The 17,534-nt window shown below is 43.5% G+C and overlaps 1 protein-coding gene across 1 annotated transcript in view; it reads right to left on the bottom strand.

Annotated features, from left to right (window-relative positions):
• Window positions 1-17,534, bottom strand: part of LOC126483801 (farnesyl pyrophosphate synthase-like) — a 284,194-nt gene that overhangs the window by 194,136 nt on the left and 72,524 nt on the right. The window contains exon 2 of the mRNA XM_050106981.1: window positions 3,675-3,849. Within this exon, the coding sequence (XP_049962938.1) occupies window positions 3,675-3,849 (175 nt within the window). The remainder of the gene's footprint in view (window positions 1-3,674; window positions 3,850-17,534) is intronic.

The raw sequence follows: 17,534 nt of genomic DNA, 5'->3' as shown, positions 1-17,534 counted from the left end.
CCCAGTCAAATTCAAATGTCTTCCCTGTTTGTTGGGACTGTGACATTGGAAGAGCGCATTCGGCTTCTTACTTCTCAGATGTGAAGTGAACTATTTTTGAGTTGACTAAGCCCATAATGTCCCAACTTGTGCTAAAGTACTGCCCGGCCCTCACAGTCAAATGGCAATTACATGCTCTGCAACACTTAAGGACGAGATATGTAAAGTAACTTAACATATTAATAATAAGGTGGAAATGAAGGAAAATGCACGAGCATGTTGCCAAAAGTCTGCCAGTCGTGTACAGAAAGTTGGACGTAACATTGCGTGAGGTCAGCCTGACTATCGCGCTAAAATGGGCTGGCTATGCAACACGAGGCACTTGAAGGCACCGTTTCCGTCAATCAGTGATCAGTTACGGTGCAATGTCGCGCTGTTCTTCATTACAGCATGGCCTGGATGACATCACACAGTGAGAAATCATCGGGAAACGGGAAGAAGACGCTGTATGACGAATGTAGCCCAGGAGTTTGGTATTGCTCACAGCGCCGGCCGGTGTGGCCTAGTGGTTCTAGGCGCTACAGTCTGGAACCGCGCGACCGCTACGGTCGCAGGTTCGAATCCTGCTTCGGGCATGGATGTGTGTGATGTACTTAGGTTAGTTAGGTTTAAGTAGTTCTAAGTTCTAGGGGACTGATGACCTCAGAAGTCCCAGCTCACAGCATTGCTTAACGTGCATGTGGAGCGCCCATAACCACAGGCACTGCTGCCCGAAGGAGAGGAGGTGGCCGACCACGGTCAACTACAGCAGCAGACGTTCGCTATACTCTGCAGCACGCAATAAGGGACACACGTCAAGCAGAGGGTGCAATTGTAACCACATTTAAAAGGACTGCAAGGCATGCTGTCTCACGCTCGACAGTGGTGCGGCGACTGCATAGCGGTGTGTCTTTACCCGCTGACTAGTACGTTGCGTTCAGTTGACAACTAGACATCGGCGGTACCGTTTGCGATGGTATCAAGAACACGAGGGATGGGCAAACGAGGAGTGGAATGAGAGCAGGTTCGGTCTGTGTACGATACTGGACGTGTCCTCGTATGGCGAGAGGTGGGAACCGGTTATGCGCTCAGGAAGATTGTCGTTTTGGTGGTCCAGGTGTTATGGTTTCGGGGAACATAATGTTGCATGCGTGTATGACCTCCAATCCTTTGAACACGGCACACTCACAAGTCAACGTTACTGTGACGCTGTACTCCTATGTGACGTAACTCTTTTCAGGGGTACTTTCAGCCATAATTTTATTTCTAATGATGACAATGCTCGATCGCATCGAATAGCACAGGTGGAGGAGCTCTTGGAGTGGAAGGATGTTCGGCAAATAGACTGTTCTGTTCGTCCCGCGGAGCAGGGGTGGGCTGCTTTGGGGAGGCGAATTGCAGCACATCCACATGCACCAACGACCATCCGGAAGCCGTCACTCGCGCTGATGGAAGGATGGAACGCCATGCCACGAGAATACTTTACTAGCCTTGTGGCCAGCATGGGAGCGCGTTGCAGAGCATGCACTGCTGTCAGACATGATCACTCAGCTTGTTAACAACCATGTCCTGACTTTTGTGATGTACAGTGGGTCACCATAAATTGCAGTGACTTCAGTGCACTTACTGTGTTTGAATAAAAGTGTCATTTCTGTTCGTCTCATTCCGTATTTCTTTCAATTATCTTTTGTACTATACTATAGCAGTTCTGTCTACACTGGCGGAAAAATCGCAACACCACCAAGGAGCTGTGCGATATAAATGAAAGTTGTTAGGCGTATTTCTACATTTGAAAGATGATTTCTGTTCCAGTTTCGCGCCAATCGAATAAGAGTGGCGCTAGTAGCGCCAGTGGCGTCACTATGAAGATGCAAATACACACTGTAACGGTCATGAGCGCTAGTTGCCTTTGAAACTGGACGTGGTCGTTGATACTGGTCACGAATTGCTATAAGGTGATAAAGATGCCATTATGAACAGCTCACTGAATTTGAACGAGATCGTCTAACAGAGCTACGAGAAACTGGATGTCTCTTTAGCGATATTTCAGAGAGACTTGGCAGGAATGTAGCCACTGTACACGATTACTGGCAGCGTTGGTCACGGGAAGTTACAGTCGCAATAACATCGGTCTCCGGACGACCACCTGGCACTACCGAGATGGAAGACCATTGTGTTCAGCATATGGCTGTGGCGCATCGTACTGCGTCTGCAGCAGCAATTTGATCAGTCTTTGGCACCACAGTGACACAACCAGCTGCTACAAATCGGTTACTTCAAGGACAGCTCCGAGCCAGACGCCCTGTAGCATGCTCTCCATTGACCCCAAACCAGCGCCATTTTCGACTTCAGTGGTGTTAAGCGAGAGCTCACTGGGGGGCTGGGTGGAGGTCTGTTATATGTTTTCTGACGAAAGCCGATTCTGCCTCGGTGCCAGTGATGGCCATGTGTTGGTTAGAAAGAAGCCATTTGAGGGCCTGCAATTAACCTTTCTGCATGACCCGCCAGGGCAGCCGAGAGCGCTAACACGCTGCTTCCTGGACTCGGGTAGGTGCGCCGGCCCCGGATCGAATCCGCCCGGCGGATTAACGACGAGGGCCGGTGTGCCGGCCAGCCTGGATGTGGTTTTTAGGCGGTCTTCTACATCTCGCTAGGCGAATACCGGGCTGGTCCCCACGTTCCACCTCAGTTACACATTTGAAACACGTTCGCACTATTTCACGATTTACACTAGATGCACACAGCTGGGGTACACTGATTCCATCCCTGGGGGTACACGTTGGCGGCAAGAAGGGCATCCGGCCACCCCTGAAACTCACCTTGCCATATCCGTTGTAACCACGCCGACCCTGCGATCGCTGCGGGACAATGGCGTAAGTGAAAGAAAGAAATAAAGAAAAGAAATCAACCTTTCTGCATATTAGATACACTTGACTTATACCCTAAGTTATGGTCTAGAGAGCGATTTCGTATGACAGCAGGAGCACTCTCGTGGTTATCCCACGCATCCTGACTGCAAATTTGTACATCAGTCTGATGATTCGATCTGTCGTACTGCCATTCATAAACAGCATTCCATGGGGTGTTTCCCAACAGGATACTGCTGCTGTAACTGAACATGCTCTACAGACTCTTGACATGGTGCCTTGGCCTTCTCAATCACAAGATCTGTCTCCAGTCATAGAGGACATCAGCAGACGACAACTCCAGCATCATCAACAACCGTATATGTACTGACCGATGAAATGTAACAGACATGTAACTCCATCCCACAAACAGACATCTGGCACCTGTACAACACAATGCATGCATGTTTGGGTGCCTGCTTGCATCATTCTGGCGGTTACACCGATTAGTAATGTACGAGCGTTTCACATTGCAATGACTTATCTCACGCATACATTAACCTGTGATCTTGCAATGATGATCACTTAAATATGTTAGCTAAATAAATGTGTTCCCGAAATTTCATTGCTCTACATTAATTATTTTTTGGTGCTGCGATTTTTTCCGTCTGTGTATGAATGATCCAAGTTCCATCGAGTTATGTTGGCAGTGACACATCATGTGAAAGCTACTCTCGTCCTTAAGTTTTGCACACCACTGTAGATTGCAAATCATTCAAAACTGATGTAAAAACGGCCCAGGAGGCTGACCTTGGCGAAGCGCTTGGTGGCGGAGGGCGCGTCGAGGTGCCGGCCGGTCTCGGTCAGGTCCCTGACGACGTCTGGGAAGACCCTGTTGAACTCGAGCACGTCCTCCTTGCTGGCCGCCGTGTCCAGCGCAGCCGGCGCCACGCGCCGCCCCAGCGCCGAGCTGGCCAGCCAGTTGCTGCAACACACGACGCCGCACACGCTCACACTGGCGTACCCACACAGTTGCACGGCGGGACGGCTTCCAGAAGATAGCAACAGGCACTTGGCACGGGAGGAAGGAAAGTTAGAGATACTTAGCTGTACAGAGATTGTTCAAAATCAAGTTACATAAAATAAACTAGATGTACCTGTACTGCCAGGTGCCTGGACCCTAAATATGTCAACAGATACTAGACGTGACCTATAATGCGTCACTTCGCTCAATAGAAATATGATCAGGGACAACTAATTATTGCTATTGGATAATGAGAACAATACAAGGTGAGACCTTAACTTTTCCCGGCGAACTGAATGTTCAAATAACTTACGGGTTTGCTGCCGGATGACGTCGTCGACCATCGCCGATATGTCGACGGGAGCACACCCTGCCATTCTCAAGGCACAAATGTAAGGAGGAATAAATGTGGAAGGAAATTTAATACCTCGGTTCACAGAGGAGAAACAAGGAAGATATCACACACAGAACAAGTGTCAACACAAACAAAGATAACCAACATCAGAAATATCGATAGTGACTATTAATCAACAGGAGAGGTAGCACTAATTCTGTCCCTCTGTTTTTTGATGAGAGACAGAGCCGGATTCCAAGCAGCATTTAAACAAAATCCACCATCTCTGTTAATAAGGTTGCTTGGTATTTTGATTTCAACTGCTTCCTTAATAACACCATCCCAATAAAGAAGCAGTTGAAATCAAACTATCAAGCAACCTTATTAACAGAGATGGTGGATTTTGTCTAAATGCTGCTTGGAATCCGGCTCTGTCTCTCATCAAAAAACAGAGGGACAGAATTAGTGCTACCTCTCCTGTTGATTAATAGTCACTATCGATATTTCTGATGTTGCTTATCTTTGTTTGTGTTGACACTTGTTCTGTGTGTGGTATCTTCCTTGTTTCTCCTCTGTGAACCGAGGCATTAAATTTCCTTACACATTTCTTCCTCCTTGCATTTGTGCCTTGAGAATGGCAGGGTGTGCTCCTGTCGAAATATCGGCGGTGGTCGACGACGTCACCGGCAGCAAACCCGTAAGTTATTTGAACACAAGGTGTTTCGAAAGATTCATCGATTTCACAAGATTATATATTCTAAATGAATGAAGATAAAAATTCGGTGCAAATTTTTTGCCAGTGGGGGTCCCCACGCTGTAGACAACTCGCTTTTTCACTCTCCTTTTCGGTTACAAGAATAACGTACCAAGGGACGTTCGCGATGTGCTGGCCTCTTCCTCAGTCGCAAGACAACGCCAGAAATTTAATTTTTTAAATAGGGTTGAGCATTACCACACTGCTACTTGCATATGAGAGCGTTTACTGACAATGAGCTAAGGAGCTGTCTCAACGTAGGATTCGACGTAAGGGGGCGTGCAAGATGAAAAACGCACCACCCGTCCAAAATATTCAGAGATTGACCTTTTTTCTGGCGTATAAGCGAAATCAGGGCAGTACCTACGGTGGCAACATGAACAAACAACTATGAACAACAGATATCTATTCCACTAGCAATTGTGAGTAGGCAGTCTTAGGTAGTGGATCTGCGGCCATAGTGTGACAACGTTTCTGTGACACAAATCGGTATGGAGCAAAGGACTGAACAGCTCTGAATCAATTGTTCAAGTTATTTTCCAGAATGTTCTGAAGAAGAGAAAAGTGCGTGTGAAGTTCGTCCCGCACATCTTGACTTCCGAACGAAAGCAACAATGCGTGGACGCCAGCCACAACCTGATTCAAATGAGAAACGAGGAAAATTCCTTCCTGGAAAAGGAATCATGACAGGTGACGCGACTTAGTGTTATCAATACGAAGCTACCACAAAACGATCAAGTGCAGAATGGGTCACTGAGAGTTTGGCAACACTGAAGAAAGAGCGAACGTGACGTGCAAATGGAACACCATCCCAAAAATAACTTTTCAGAGGTTTTCACATGACTGTACAAACATACTCTGCATTGTACTCCATTAGGGGAGACTATGTAAAACAACTGAAGCTTATAACCACCATATTAACTTTTCTCTATTTTTTATTAATCCACTTTAGAAACTTTTTGAACTGATGGGGCGCTTTCAAGTCCATCATTTGGTCTGCTGACATATAAAGTTTTTCTATGAAATTCTATAGATTTCGTGCTTTGTATCAATATATTTCATATTTTCGTATAGATCCGTAATAATACCGATTAATTGACTGTGGGGATTACTTACATTCGCCTGTGAGGTCGAGTGACGTGACGGTATTTTTCTATGGTGTGGTGTGTACTGACGCACTCACACATCATAACATTATTTTTTTTTAAATTCTCGAAGTTTTGACTGTTTGTCCATCATTAAGCTTTCGTGTTTTATCAATAACCAAAAACCCGCACTGCGTCCGATTCCAGCAGTCTCTACATATAGTACAAAATTCGTTGAACGCCATAGCAGTTCCTATATATGCTTCGTAAATGTGTTTTAAATGCATACTATACTGTTTGAATGCCATAATAAGGTATGTGTTGTCTCTTACTAGCTGTTTTCGAATCCTGAAGTATGTCTGACTCAAATAAAAAACATCTACCCCCATGTGACGACCAAAACATAAACATATTCATACGGTTCCTGGTTTTCCACAACAACAGCGTCAAGTATAAACACAGTAGGAAACTATTACAACTCAGAAAGACTGTATAATAAATCACCCTCCTCTAACATTACCTTTTTATATAGAGATAATCGATACCATGTCTATTATCGATTCTTGCATAGGTTAAAATTATCTCAGCTGTTCTATTAAAAGAATTCATATGTTTTAGTATACGATGTATCATATTTCAAGCTAAAGTGTATAAAAAACAAGTTAATGTGCTACAATCTATATGTACTAACAGTTAAAATTACTCTTCTTTTAAAAATATTTGGAATTACAAAATTTCTGGTATACTTAAAATTCTTATTATTAATTGTACAATCGAACTCTAATTATTAAAATTATTTCTGGATTTATTTATAAAATAACGATATAATCTGGTGAAGTTTCTTCTTTGGTAAAGAAAGTTTGTAAACCCCTTTGCTTTGTAAACTCTTTGCAATTACGTGAGTACCGCAGAATGTAAGTAGTGGTGGGCATGGCTCTGATGGAAGTAGACGTTTTCTAAGTTTGTCACCAACAATGTAATTATTGGATTTTTGAATGTGGAAAATGTTAAAACGGTGTGATGTTGAAACATGTGACAAAGAATAAAATTCAAGAGTAATACAGGCAAATCTTTATCAGTTAGTTAGTCATCAAGAGCCTACAAAATTGAAATTTCAGCTGCATGAATGTACCCCCAGACAAGACTTTGAGCCATCGACAACAACAACGAGATAATAAAGATAAGTAAAAAGTTATTCTTTTGTATATCTTACGCCTCTCGAAGCTTTCAAAATTTGTGCAAAGACAGAGAATTGTAATAGTGATGTGTGGGAGAGTAGGATTACAACTGATTTGCAGTTATTTGGGCCATCAACAAGTTTTGGCCATATTCAGGGGCAAACCATTCACGTTGTCAGATCACCGCTCCCTATGCTGGCTGACTAGCCTGGCGGGTTCATTGGGCTGACTGGTGAAATGAGGACTGACGACACCAGAGAGGTATATAAAAGTAGATGCAAACACAAGGACGCGAACTATCTTTCACGAAATCCTGTAGTGCAACACAGCAGCGTGGATCATCAGTCGTAGCTGCATTAAATGACATTACTGCTGAGGGAAGATCCAGCACTGCTGAAAACATAGAAGCTCTGAAAATAGAGGAACCGCCCAAAGGAGAATTCCAGTTAATAAACAAGAGATTGTATACGAGGAACTATGAACTGGTGGGGCGGAAACTGTCATCCCAGCTCTTCTATGGCCAGCTATCCGCTATCATTTACAGGACGCTCTAACATCTGGTCACCTTGTATTCGTGAAGACTCTAGAATCAGATGGGGGTATCATTGGCTAGGTTCCTGCCGATTTGTTAGTAACTGTGTGAGTCAGCGATGGAAGCATATGCTGCAGTTACCTCCGAGGCATCAGATCCCAATTCCGCCTGCAGCAGCGCCATTCCACGAGATTGGAATCGACCTCTTGTGGAGGTTCCCGGAGTCATCAAACAGGAATCGATGGGTAATAGTCTGCACTGCTACTGAACCCACTACGCTGTTACCGAAGCTGTGCCGACTGGTGAAGCTCCAGAAATTACAGGATTCCTTGTAGGAAACATCATTTTGAAACATGTCGCAGCCTGTCTGATGATATATGATCGTCGGGAAGTTTTCCCGTCGAGACTTTGTAATCTCCCCACGGAAAATTATCCTCTACCACGCAATAATTAATAATGGTCAATCAAATCATCCACATTTATTCACTTTTGAAAAGTATCTGATCGGATTTTCTAGTAATATATGCGCCGACAGCTCGTCGAAGCCAAGGTATTTTTCTAGTACGTTTATTCTTTGGAATAACAGAGATACATATATGTATTCTCCATGGTTATATGGAGGGATAACTAGGACAGCTTCGGAAGTATCTGTTGGAAGATTGTCGGGTTGCTAAAAGAGACATATTTGCTCTTCTTCTCGATAAAGCGAGCTATTAACGTTTGTGCCACTAGCGGGTTATTTGAAGAGAGAGAAAAATTGTAAACTCAAATTGAGTAAGACTGGGAATCAACAGAAAACGGAACATGTAGTGGAGATGGATTGAATATACAATTTTCCTCAGAAATAAGGTTTGTGACCCTTTTATTCTAGAGTGAATGACGAATGAGTTCTCTGTCTGAATCATTGATGATTGTCTTGGCCCTGTAATTAGTGGGGAAGTTTCAGTTGTGACGAAGAGAGCCTGCAATCACCGAGATTTTTATAAAATCGTCCAAAAAGGCTTCGGAACATCTGAAATTCTAAATCTGTCGTAAAATGAACGAATTGTTCAAACGATCGATTTTCCCAACTGAATGCAGCGCTTAACAATAATAATAGATATAAAGATCTTTTACAGCAAGCCAGCCGCTGAATATTAAGACGAAGGACTCCACCAGAGATTCTATTGGGCTGAGTTCACGTAATGAAATATTATATTTAAAACTGTATATAGATAAAGGACAGAGAGAGAGAGAGAGAGAGAGAGCGAATGAAATTAGAGAAAATACGCAGAATCCTCCATTAGTATAATTGTTTGCCTGTCTTATCACGGATCAGCCTAAAGATAAAACAGGAGGCCCTTACTTTACTGTACAGGTTTATGTGTGAGAGACATTACACCAAGTTAGCGGCAAGCTGCATTCACATACTTTCATCATTTACAGTATAATCCATTATAACTTGTATCAGAGGTAATTCATATTGTGACATCACCCACAGGATGCCTTCCACCCACAGACGAATGGCCTCACAGAATGCTTTAATAAGACGTTGGCAGACATGCTTTCGATGTAAGCTGATGTCGAACAGAGAGATGGGGATACAGTACTGCCCGTGTGAGGTTCACGTACAACACAGTAAAGCAAAACACTACTGCTTCACAAAGTTTTTTTTCTGCTCCATGGTCGAGAGGTTAAAACGACAGTGGGCATACTGCTCCCGTTTCAAATGGACGATACTCGGAACCATTACGTTTAATACCAGGGCCGAAGAAGAAAGACGGCTGGTTCGTTTACAGTAGCTGGACGCCCAAGAGAAGGTTTAAGAGCGCTATAACGCTAGGCTTTGGGAAGCGAGTTGCAGCCCAGTAGACTTGGCATCGATTAAAACCTGCACGGAAAGTTACCATTCGGAAAAGTTACTAAAGAGCTCCTTTTGAGTCTGATGCGGCCCGCCATGAATTCCTCTCATATGCCAGCCTCTTCATCTCAGAGTAGCACTTGCAAGCTACGTCCTCATTTATGTGCCGGATGCATTCCAGTCTCAGTCTTTCTCTACAGTTTTTACCCTTCGCAGTCATCACATGTCGGACGTGACATACGAAATCGAAGCTTATGATCCTTCATCAAGAGGATTAAGCGCAGGGACGTCATCCATGTCTACCATATGCCGCCCTACTACAATCCTGTTGCGCAGATCGACGATCGAGGCTTCTCGTTCGAGGAAACCCGCTCTAAGATCACGAGACTTCGATGGGAGGAGTTAGCTTCAATGTTCACCATAGTGAAGAGGATGTGACAGCACGACGCGAACACAATGATCCTCCAGCGCTGCCTCACAGATGACTACTGAAAATATCTAGATTTGGATGCTGAGAGCGACTCGAATGAGAACTTCTGAAACTGAGGGTCGCTGTTTCTCCGAAGAAAGAGAAACGTCGCAATCTGTGCTGTGGCGTAGCAGTTAGTGTCGATGGTTGGCATGCTACGGGTCCCCAATTCAAATCTGATCACCAGTAAATATTTGTTATTTAGTATTTATCATGTCTAGAACTTTCTCTAAATTTCTTATATTTCTAGTACTTATATATTCTGGAACATTCGACGTGTGTATAAACAGCAGGCGGGAGTTCTGTTCTGTCTGTTTGTTGGCATCCATAGAACATGCTTTTAGTATACTGACGGGAAATGTGAACTATAAAAAACTGGGGAAGGATAATTTGAACTGTAGAAATTAAGAGCACAGGATGAAGTATCAGATAAGGTATATTAAGAACAATAGGCGAGGAAATAAGTCTACTAAACTGCGTAAGCCTCAGGTCAGAAGGTCATAGGCATACGATAAGGCATTCAAGAATAATTAACTCGATGCCAGAAGATGCAGAAGAGATAACGTGTTATAGGGACCACCGTGACTATAATCACCAGCTATTTGATATCCATTGCTGCCATAAAGGTTTCCTCTAGACTTCACTGTAGACAAGACTTAGACTGTACGAACATTACATTATATGTAATGGATGATATGGGAAAGAGCTGAGAACAATATCGAACTAATCTAAAGACTGATGAGTAAAGAAAACTCATCACTGTCACAAAGCCATAATCCACAAGTTAAGGGAATTTTGAGATCCACAGTACAACTTCCAGCCCAGCAATAGCCTGTACACAAAACGGTATCCTTGGAACACTATAGCACGTATGCTGGAGGATGGATGGTACTTTCTGTGTTCAGTATCTGTAACAACTGACGTACATAGTGTTCGTAGAGGGTGTTACGTCCTAGCAGGGCCTCTGAAACTGTTGTTCACACTGCCTTGAATGGCTTGCGATAATTCTTTTCTTGTACAGGTGCCATCTGGAGGTCAGCAGTGGTTGTGTTGCAACTGTTACGGCTCAAATCCTTCGACCTAGAGCGACACTACCATGGACGTTTCCTCTGTAACACAACTGTTTCGTGATCCACTCATGCTTGTGAGGACGACTGATGAACTGCTTGAAGAGGAAGTGGAGCTTTCCGTTTAGAGGCAAACATTGACAACTTGGGGGAGCAGTGTGCTTCCCGGATCTCTGGCGATACTGCCAAACGAGCGAAGTGGCACTGGACCCGCACCCAAATCATCATTCTGACATCTAAATTTAGGAATTAGTTAGTTTCCCTACTTCGATTAAGGCGACAAGACGCTGCCGATTTCCTCTCCATACGAGTTCGTGTTCCAGCTTACCAGACCTTGTCGTCGATGGGGTGTTGAACACTAATTTTCATTCCTTCCCTCCCAGTACTGCAATCTGATAATTCCCCAGGCAGGAGACGAAGCAGCAGTTAGCCAGCAGCGTCGCATGGTTTCAAGGGCTTGACCATGAAGTTCTTTTCGATACAAGCGTATGAGACCCTATTACTTCTACAGTTGTGTTACTTTAAAAATAAGTAAATCATCCACTGTTCCCTTTTTTGCTCAGGCCTAGTTTTGCCTCTGTTACCTTTGATGAAACTCAACATTCGTTGTCACTACCCACTACAAAATCAATAGAAGAAAAGAACTATTCCACTTATTTTCTGTGATCAGTTGCTGTCGAGATGACACTAGAGTAACCTTGCTGAAGGTCATTTGTGTCAGCGTTCACAACACGCATTGCGGAAATGTTTGCATGCGAGCTCGCCATCCAGCCGACCTTGCTTCGCTATCGTTCCCTGTGGGTAATCACGTGATGGGTGGCGTGTTCTACCGCGCCAGAAGTCGAAACATCTTAACTCAAAAGGTCATCGCAGGCTCCAGTCCGCTTTGTCAGTGTAGTACAGGACTGCCTCTAGCCGATGAAGCCTGGGATAGTACCTTGTTTATTCGAAACCACCCACATTTTCTCCCTCTTACCAAATCTACGATTCATTTGAAGAATGTCGAAGAACAGGGAGATCTGCTGATCAAATGAACTTTTACTCACTACCAGTTTCGATCAAACGATCATCTGGCATCCTAACATTATTTACAACAGCTGCGTGATACTGTTCGATTGATAACTGATCAGTAGCGCTCGGTAATTATTAAATATGAATCTCTTCAAACATATACCATTTTAATTTGTTTTTGGTTGATACATTCTATAGTCTATTTAGTTTTTGTATGAGGTGTTGAACAAAGCAAAAACGTTTTCTCATAATTCTCGAGGGTATTTTTCGTCTGTCGTTGCAACCACAAAAATGCGTGATATTTTTCACCAGACGAGTTTCGCTTTATTGAGGTAAACATCATCAGTGGTCTGTAATTCAATTATATAAATTTTGATTTGCCTTTTAGATCGAAAAACAGTGCGTTAAGAATTCAACAATTGTACCGTAAGTACAAATAAACCTATTCTTAACGACCTGTTTTTCGATCTAAAAATCAAATCAAAACGTAAATAACTTAATTACAGACCACTGATGATGCTTTACCTCAATAAAGCGAAAAGCGTCTGGTGAAAAAATCACGCATTTTTGTAGTTGCAATGACAGGCCAAAAATACCCTCAAGAATTAAAAAGCAACTACGGACACTATGGCCACACAGGTGAAGAATTTAAAGTTTTCTCATAACTTTATCTAATTTTCACCTACGTAGAAAAGTGGTACTGCAGGATACCTGTGGTTATCAGTACCCATGCAGGTACGTGTTTAATTGATGTAGGTGTGACTGCTTTTCCAGATACATCAGCTGATGCACTTTGTATTCACTCCAGATACATCCGGTGATGCATTTTGTATTCACAAATTGATCACGTATGGTATATGAATAAAAGTAAAGCTAAAGTTCCGCGTTCTGGCCCTACACGGACCAATCGGCTTCGTCTCACTTCCCTGTCATCTTCTGCCAATGGCGTCACTGGAAGCAGTACGGAGGGGCATGTGGTCAGCACACAGCTTTTCCGGTCGTTGTCGGGCTCCTTGATCTCGGAATCGATATCAGTGGATCAAGTAGCTCCCCAGTTTGTCTCATGAGGCTGAGTGCACGCCATCCCAATCCTCTCACCAAGGAAAAATCCCTCGCTATACCGGGAATCGAAACCGGAACTCCCAACATGGCAGTCAGCCGCCCTGACCACTCAACTATGGAAGCGTAGGAATAATCAGCATCAATGAAATTCAGCCTGAGGATGTCTGTAACCTTCCACACAATATAATATGTACGATTATTATTCGTGTTAAATGTTATTGTTAGCAATTCTTTTTCTCTCAGATTAAACGTCAAGACAAGATAATGTTACGTCAAGCATTAATAATGAAGCTTGTATAGTGTTAATGAGTTTGCTGCTCTACATGATTTGACAGTTTTGTCGATAAGTGTTGGCTCCTAAACAGTAAAAGTGATGCTCTTATTTCTTCTGTTCGTAAACTGATGCTTGGATACTTCTGGAAAATTTCATTTCTATAACATTTGCTACTTCAAAATTTTGGCCATAGCTGATGTTCAGCAACGGTGAATGTAAATGAATGATTTGGGAAATTCAGCCATCAGTTACAGGTAGAAAGTTTTATTAACAACATTTGACCATGGTTTCAACAATTGTAAAATTGTCTTCTTCAGAAGTACGTGGACCTATTGAGGATTTTTTTTTTTTACATCTTGTTAAAAAGAATGATCAATGTCTAAGGGCTGTACAAACCACTGGATAAAAGAAACAATAAACGAAAATTACTTGCACGTAAAGTCACATATTGGCGACGACAAATTTCAGAGCAAAGTAACATGGTGACTACCAGTAAAACCAAATGAAATCCATTCTGTTTGTATTTTCTGGTTGACTATGTTTTCCAGAATTTTCCTAACTATTGTTCCTGACAGTGTGCTTTTAATATCTGCAATATTCTTAAATGATATTGTGATTTCGTCGATCGTTTATTTTGTTCCTCGTCTACTCATAGCTCATGTTCTTGTCCATCTTATCAGTACGTTATTATTTTTTGCAAGACCTTCCTCCTCTTTTTCTGTGTACTCGAGTAGGCATTTTTTGTTCAGTGGTATGTATTCGATTGTTCAAATATTCCTCACAGTGCTGTATCTGAATATTTCATTTCTTGTGATTGATTTCTTGTTAAAGATGTTTCTGATAATTGCTACGTTTCTTATTTCCCCTTCATTTTGCTGTCACTGTCCTCTAGTGATATTCCTAATATTATGTTGGGATTATCCACACCTTAGGTACTTTAAATATCTTTGACAGTTGGTCTCTATTTGATTTCCATTTAAATTATTCTAGTATCAGTATCCCTCCTGATATAAAGGCCGTAAATCATATACAACACTTTGCGCTGCACAGATCAGTCGAAGAACTAGTAAGGATTGGACACGAAACCTTAGTCTATTAGTCGTCCCATCCTGCAGATCTTGTACCGTAGTTGAAGGTATAGGGAGTGCCGGGCAACATGCTCGCATGGCTCAATTAACGAAGCATTGCCTGCGAAAGGTGAGTATTGGGATTTGATTCGTGGACCAGAATATAAGTTTCACCTTTTAATAATACCAGTGTACAAGACATTGATGAGTGAAAGTTTGTTATTTCTAAATTCGAAATGTACACTCATATTCAGAATAAACAGAACACCTTGAACGACTAGAGATAGGATGTTCATACTCACAGGAGATGTACATTAGTATGTTCTGCAGAAATGATTAACATTTCAGTCACATCGGTTCAGCATATGTCCTCTTGCCTAGTAGGCACAGAGAGTGCCATGGGCCCTGATAACAGGTTCCATGCGTGACGGCATCGATGCTTATAAGGCGCGAATGGTGTCCTGTGGTATAACCATCGATGCTGCATTTGTCTGGTTCCAAAGTTCATCTGTGGTGGTTGGCACTGGGTGACAGCGCTGCACCCGTCCTTTTTTACCGTATCCCACACATTTTCGGCATCTGGTGATCTGTCAGGACCGGGCAGAAAGCTGACATCCTGTGACAACAAAAAGGCATATGTTCGTCCAACAAAATCTGATTGTGCACTGCCTTGCTGAAAAATGACGTCTAAGGTGTTGTGCAAATGGTTGTGACTATAGATCGCAGGATGTCATTCACATAAGTCACACTGGTCACTGTGCTCTGGACGCGCACCAACTGTGATTTGCGGTTGTACCCAACAGCGGCCAACACCATAAGGCTTTGAGTTGGCGCTGTATGTCTTGTGCGGAAGCAGTCACTGTGATGCCGCTCCCCCTGTCTGCTGTGAACCAAAATGCAGCCATCGTTTTCTAACAAACAGAACCTGGATTCGTCCGAAAGCACTATCTGATGGCATTCCTGTCCCCAGTAACGTCGTTCAAAAGAATGGTACAAATGGCTCTGAGCACTATGGCACTTAACATCTGAGATCATCACTCCCCTAGAACTTAGAACTACTTAAACCTAACTAACGTAAGGACATCACACACTTCCATGCCCGAGGCAGGATTCGAACCTGCGATCCCGTAGCAGTCACGCGGTTCCGGACTGAAGCGCCTAGAACCGCTCGGCTACAAGGCCGGCCTAACGTCGTTCCATACAACACTGACGCCTAGCATGTTTCCACACATTTGTCAAAGATAGGTGGAGAAGTGGACGACGAGCAGTAACCCATACCATAATACTCGGCTACGGACTGCCACCTGCGATAGTGTACGATGTGTTACACTGTTCCACTATTACGCCAGAGCCGAGGGCGACGCAGATCTGTCCTGCAGTGCCATTCGGATGAGGTATCGTTCTAGGGGAGCGGTCTGGGTGATGCGACCTGACCCATCTCGTCGTGTTCTACGGCCTTCTGTGAACCATTCTGCACACACCTGTTGCACTGCCAAGCAGACAAGCAGCAATTTCGGGGATGGATGCATCACGTTCTCTCATGCCAACAATGCGCCCTCTTTCAGACGCTCTTATTTGACGGTACGGTTCACGAATACGTCTGCGAGGCATCCTGCACGTCTGCTCAAGACATGCTGTTATATTACATTATCTTCTGTTTATAGCGACAACGAGGGCTGCAGGCACATTTTACCTGTAGATGGTGTTGCGCCACGATATCGATGTTGGTCTTGAATCAGCGGGCCGACATGGTTCAGATACTAATCATTTCTGCAGAATATACTAACGTACATGTCCTGTGAATATGAACGTTCTATCTCTAGTCGTTCGTGGTGTTCTGTTTTTTTCTGAACATGAGTGTAGAATAGATAGCTGGTGGACGTAAAGAGGTCTCACATATCGCTCTTGTGTATTCTTTAACACAAGGTGCGTCATACCAGTTGAGTGAGATAGCGCGGTGGTAAAACAACGGACTCACATTTGGGGAAACGGCGGTTCAAATCCTCGTCTTCAGCCGTTGCTAACAAAAAAGGAACATATGAAAGAGTTTGACGCTACTTAGAAGAGTGAGGCCATTTGATGATGACATGATTAGGCCTACATGTGCGATGCATTCAAATTTTTCTGTGATCCGCTTGAAAATGGCTAAAGTCGCAACTGCAGTAGTGAAGTATAAGCATAAATGACGAAAGCGACAAGATATCTTATAGAGGAATATCTAAGTGGCGAAGTACGTTACAAATGCGAGGATGTGGATACGCTGAAGAGAGATGACAAACAAGCAGTGTCGTAGCGTGAGTGGAACACATCAAGACGAAGCAGATTTATCTGCTTTTTCCAGTTAAGTGAAACGAAAGGTCATCCGATCAGGTATCGTGGTCTTGCGCTGATATTTTTGTTGCCTTAATGCCGCTTCCAGACGGCGTGGTGTTTGTAAACATGAGAACCAGCTGCTTCTGCAGTACTGCCGTAGGAAGCTGCCAAGGACGCGCTAGAAGCTGCTCATCGCCAATGAAACAGTGGCCAGTGCAACGTGGTAGGATACACTCCGTGAAATTAGAAGCATCTTTGTCAAAGAAACGACGAACCAGAAACAAGTGCCGAAGGGATCGGTCTTAGGCCCGATTCTCTAGTCTACACAGTGTAAGAGTGGGCGGGGAAAGGCGCGGAGGGAGTCAGCATGAGCAGGAATGCGGGAAAAAGGTAATCTCTATATAAAAAAAAGTAATTTCGCGTCTCGTTGTGTGTGGCTTAGTATTTGTCTTCTGCAGACTGAAACGATATAGAGCCCTCTTGTCCCTCTCAGCCGCTGCCATCTGAAGATTTAATACGGTGTCACATCGTAAGTTGTTAAAAACCTACAATATTATTGCACTTTTAGTGATTCTAACCTTTTTATGTTCATCAGTCGTGCGAAGGTTTTGACATTGTATTTCAAACAGAGAAATAGTCTCTTCGTAATAGCGTACCTGC

Source organism: Schistocerca serialis, chromosome 6 (assembly GCF_023864345.2).
Source record: "Schistocerca serialis cubense isolate TAMUIC-IGC-003099 chromosome 6, iqSchSeri2.2, whole genome shotgun sequence".
Classification (NCBI taxonomy): domain Eukaryota; kingdom Metazoa; phylum Arthropoda; class Insecta; order Orthoptera; family Acrididae; genus Schistocerca; species Schistocerca serialis.
Note: the sequence above shows the minus strand (reverse complement) of the source record. Positions and strands in the feature narration are given on the sequence as shown.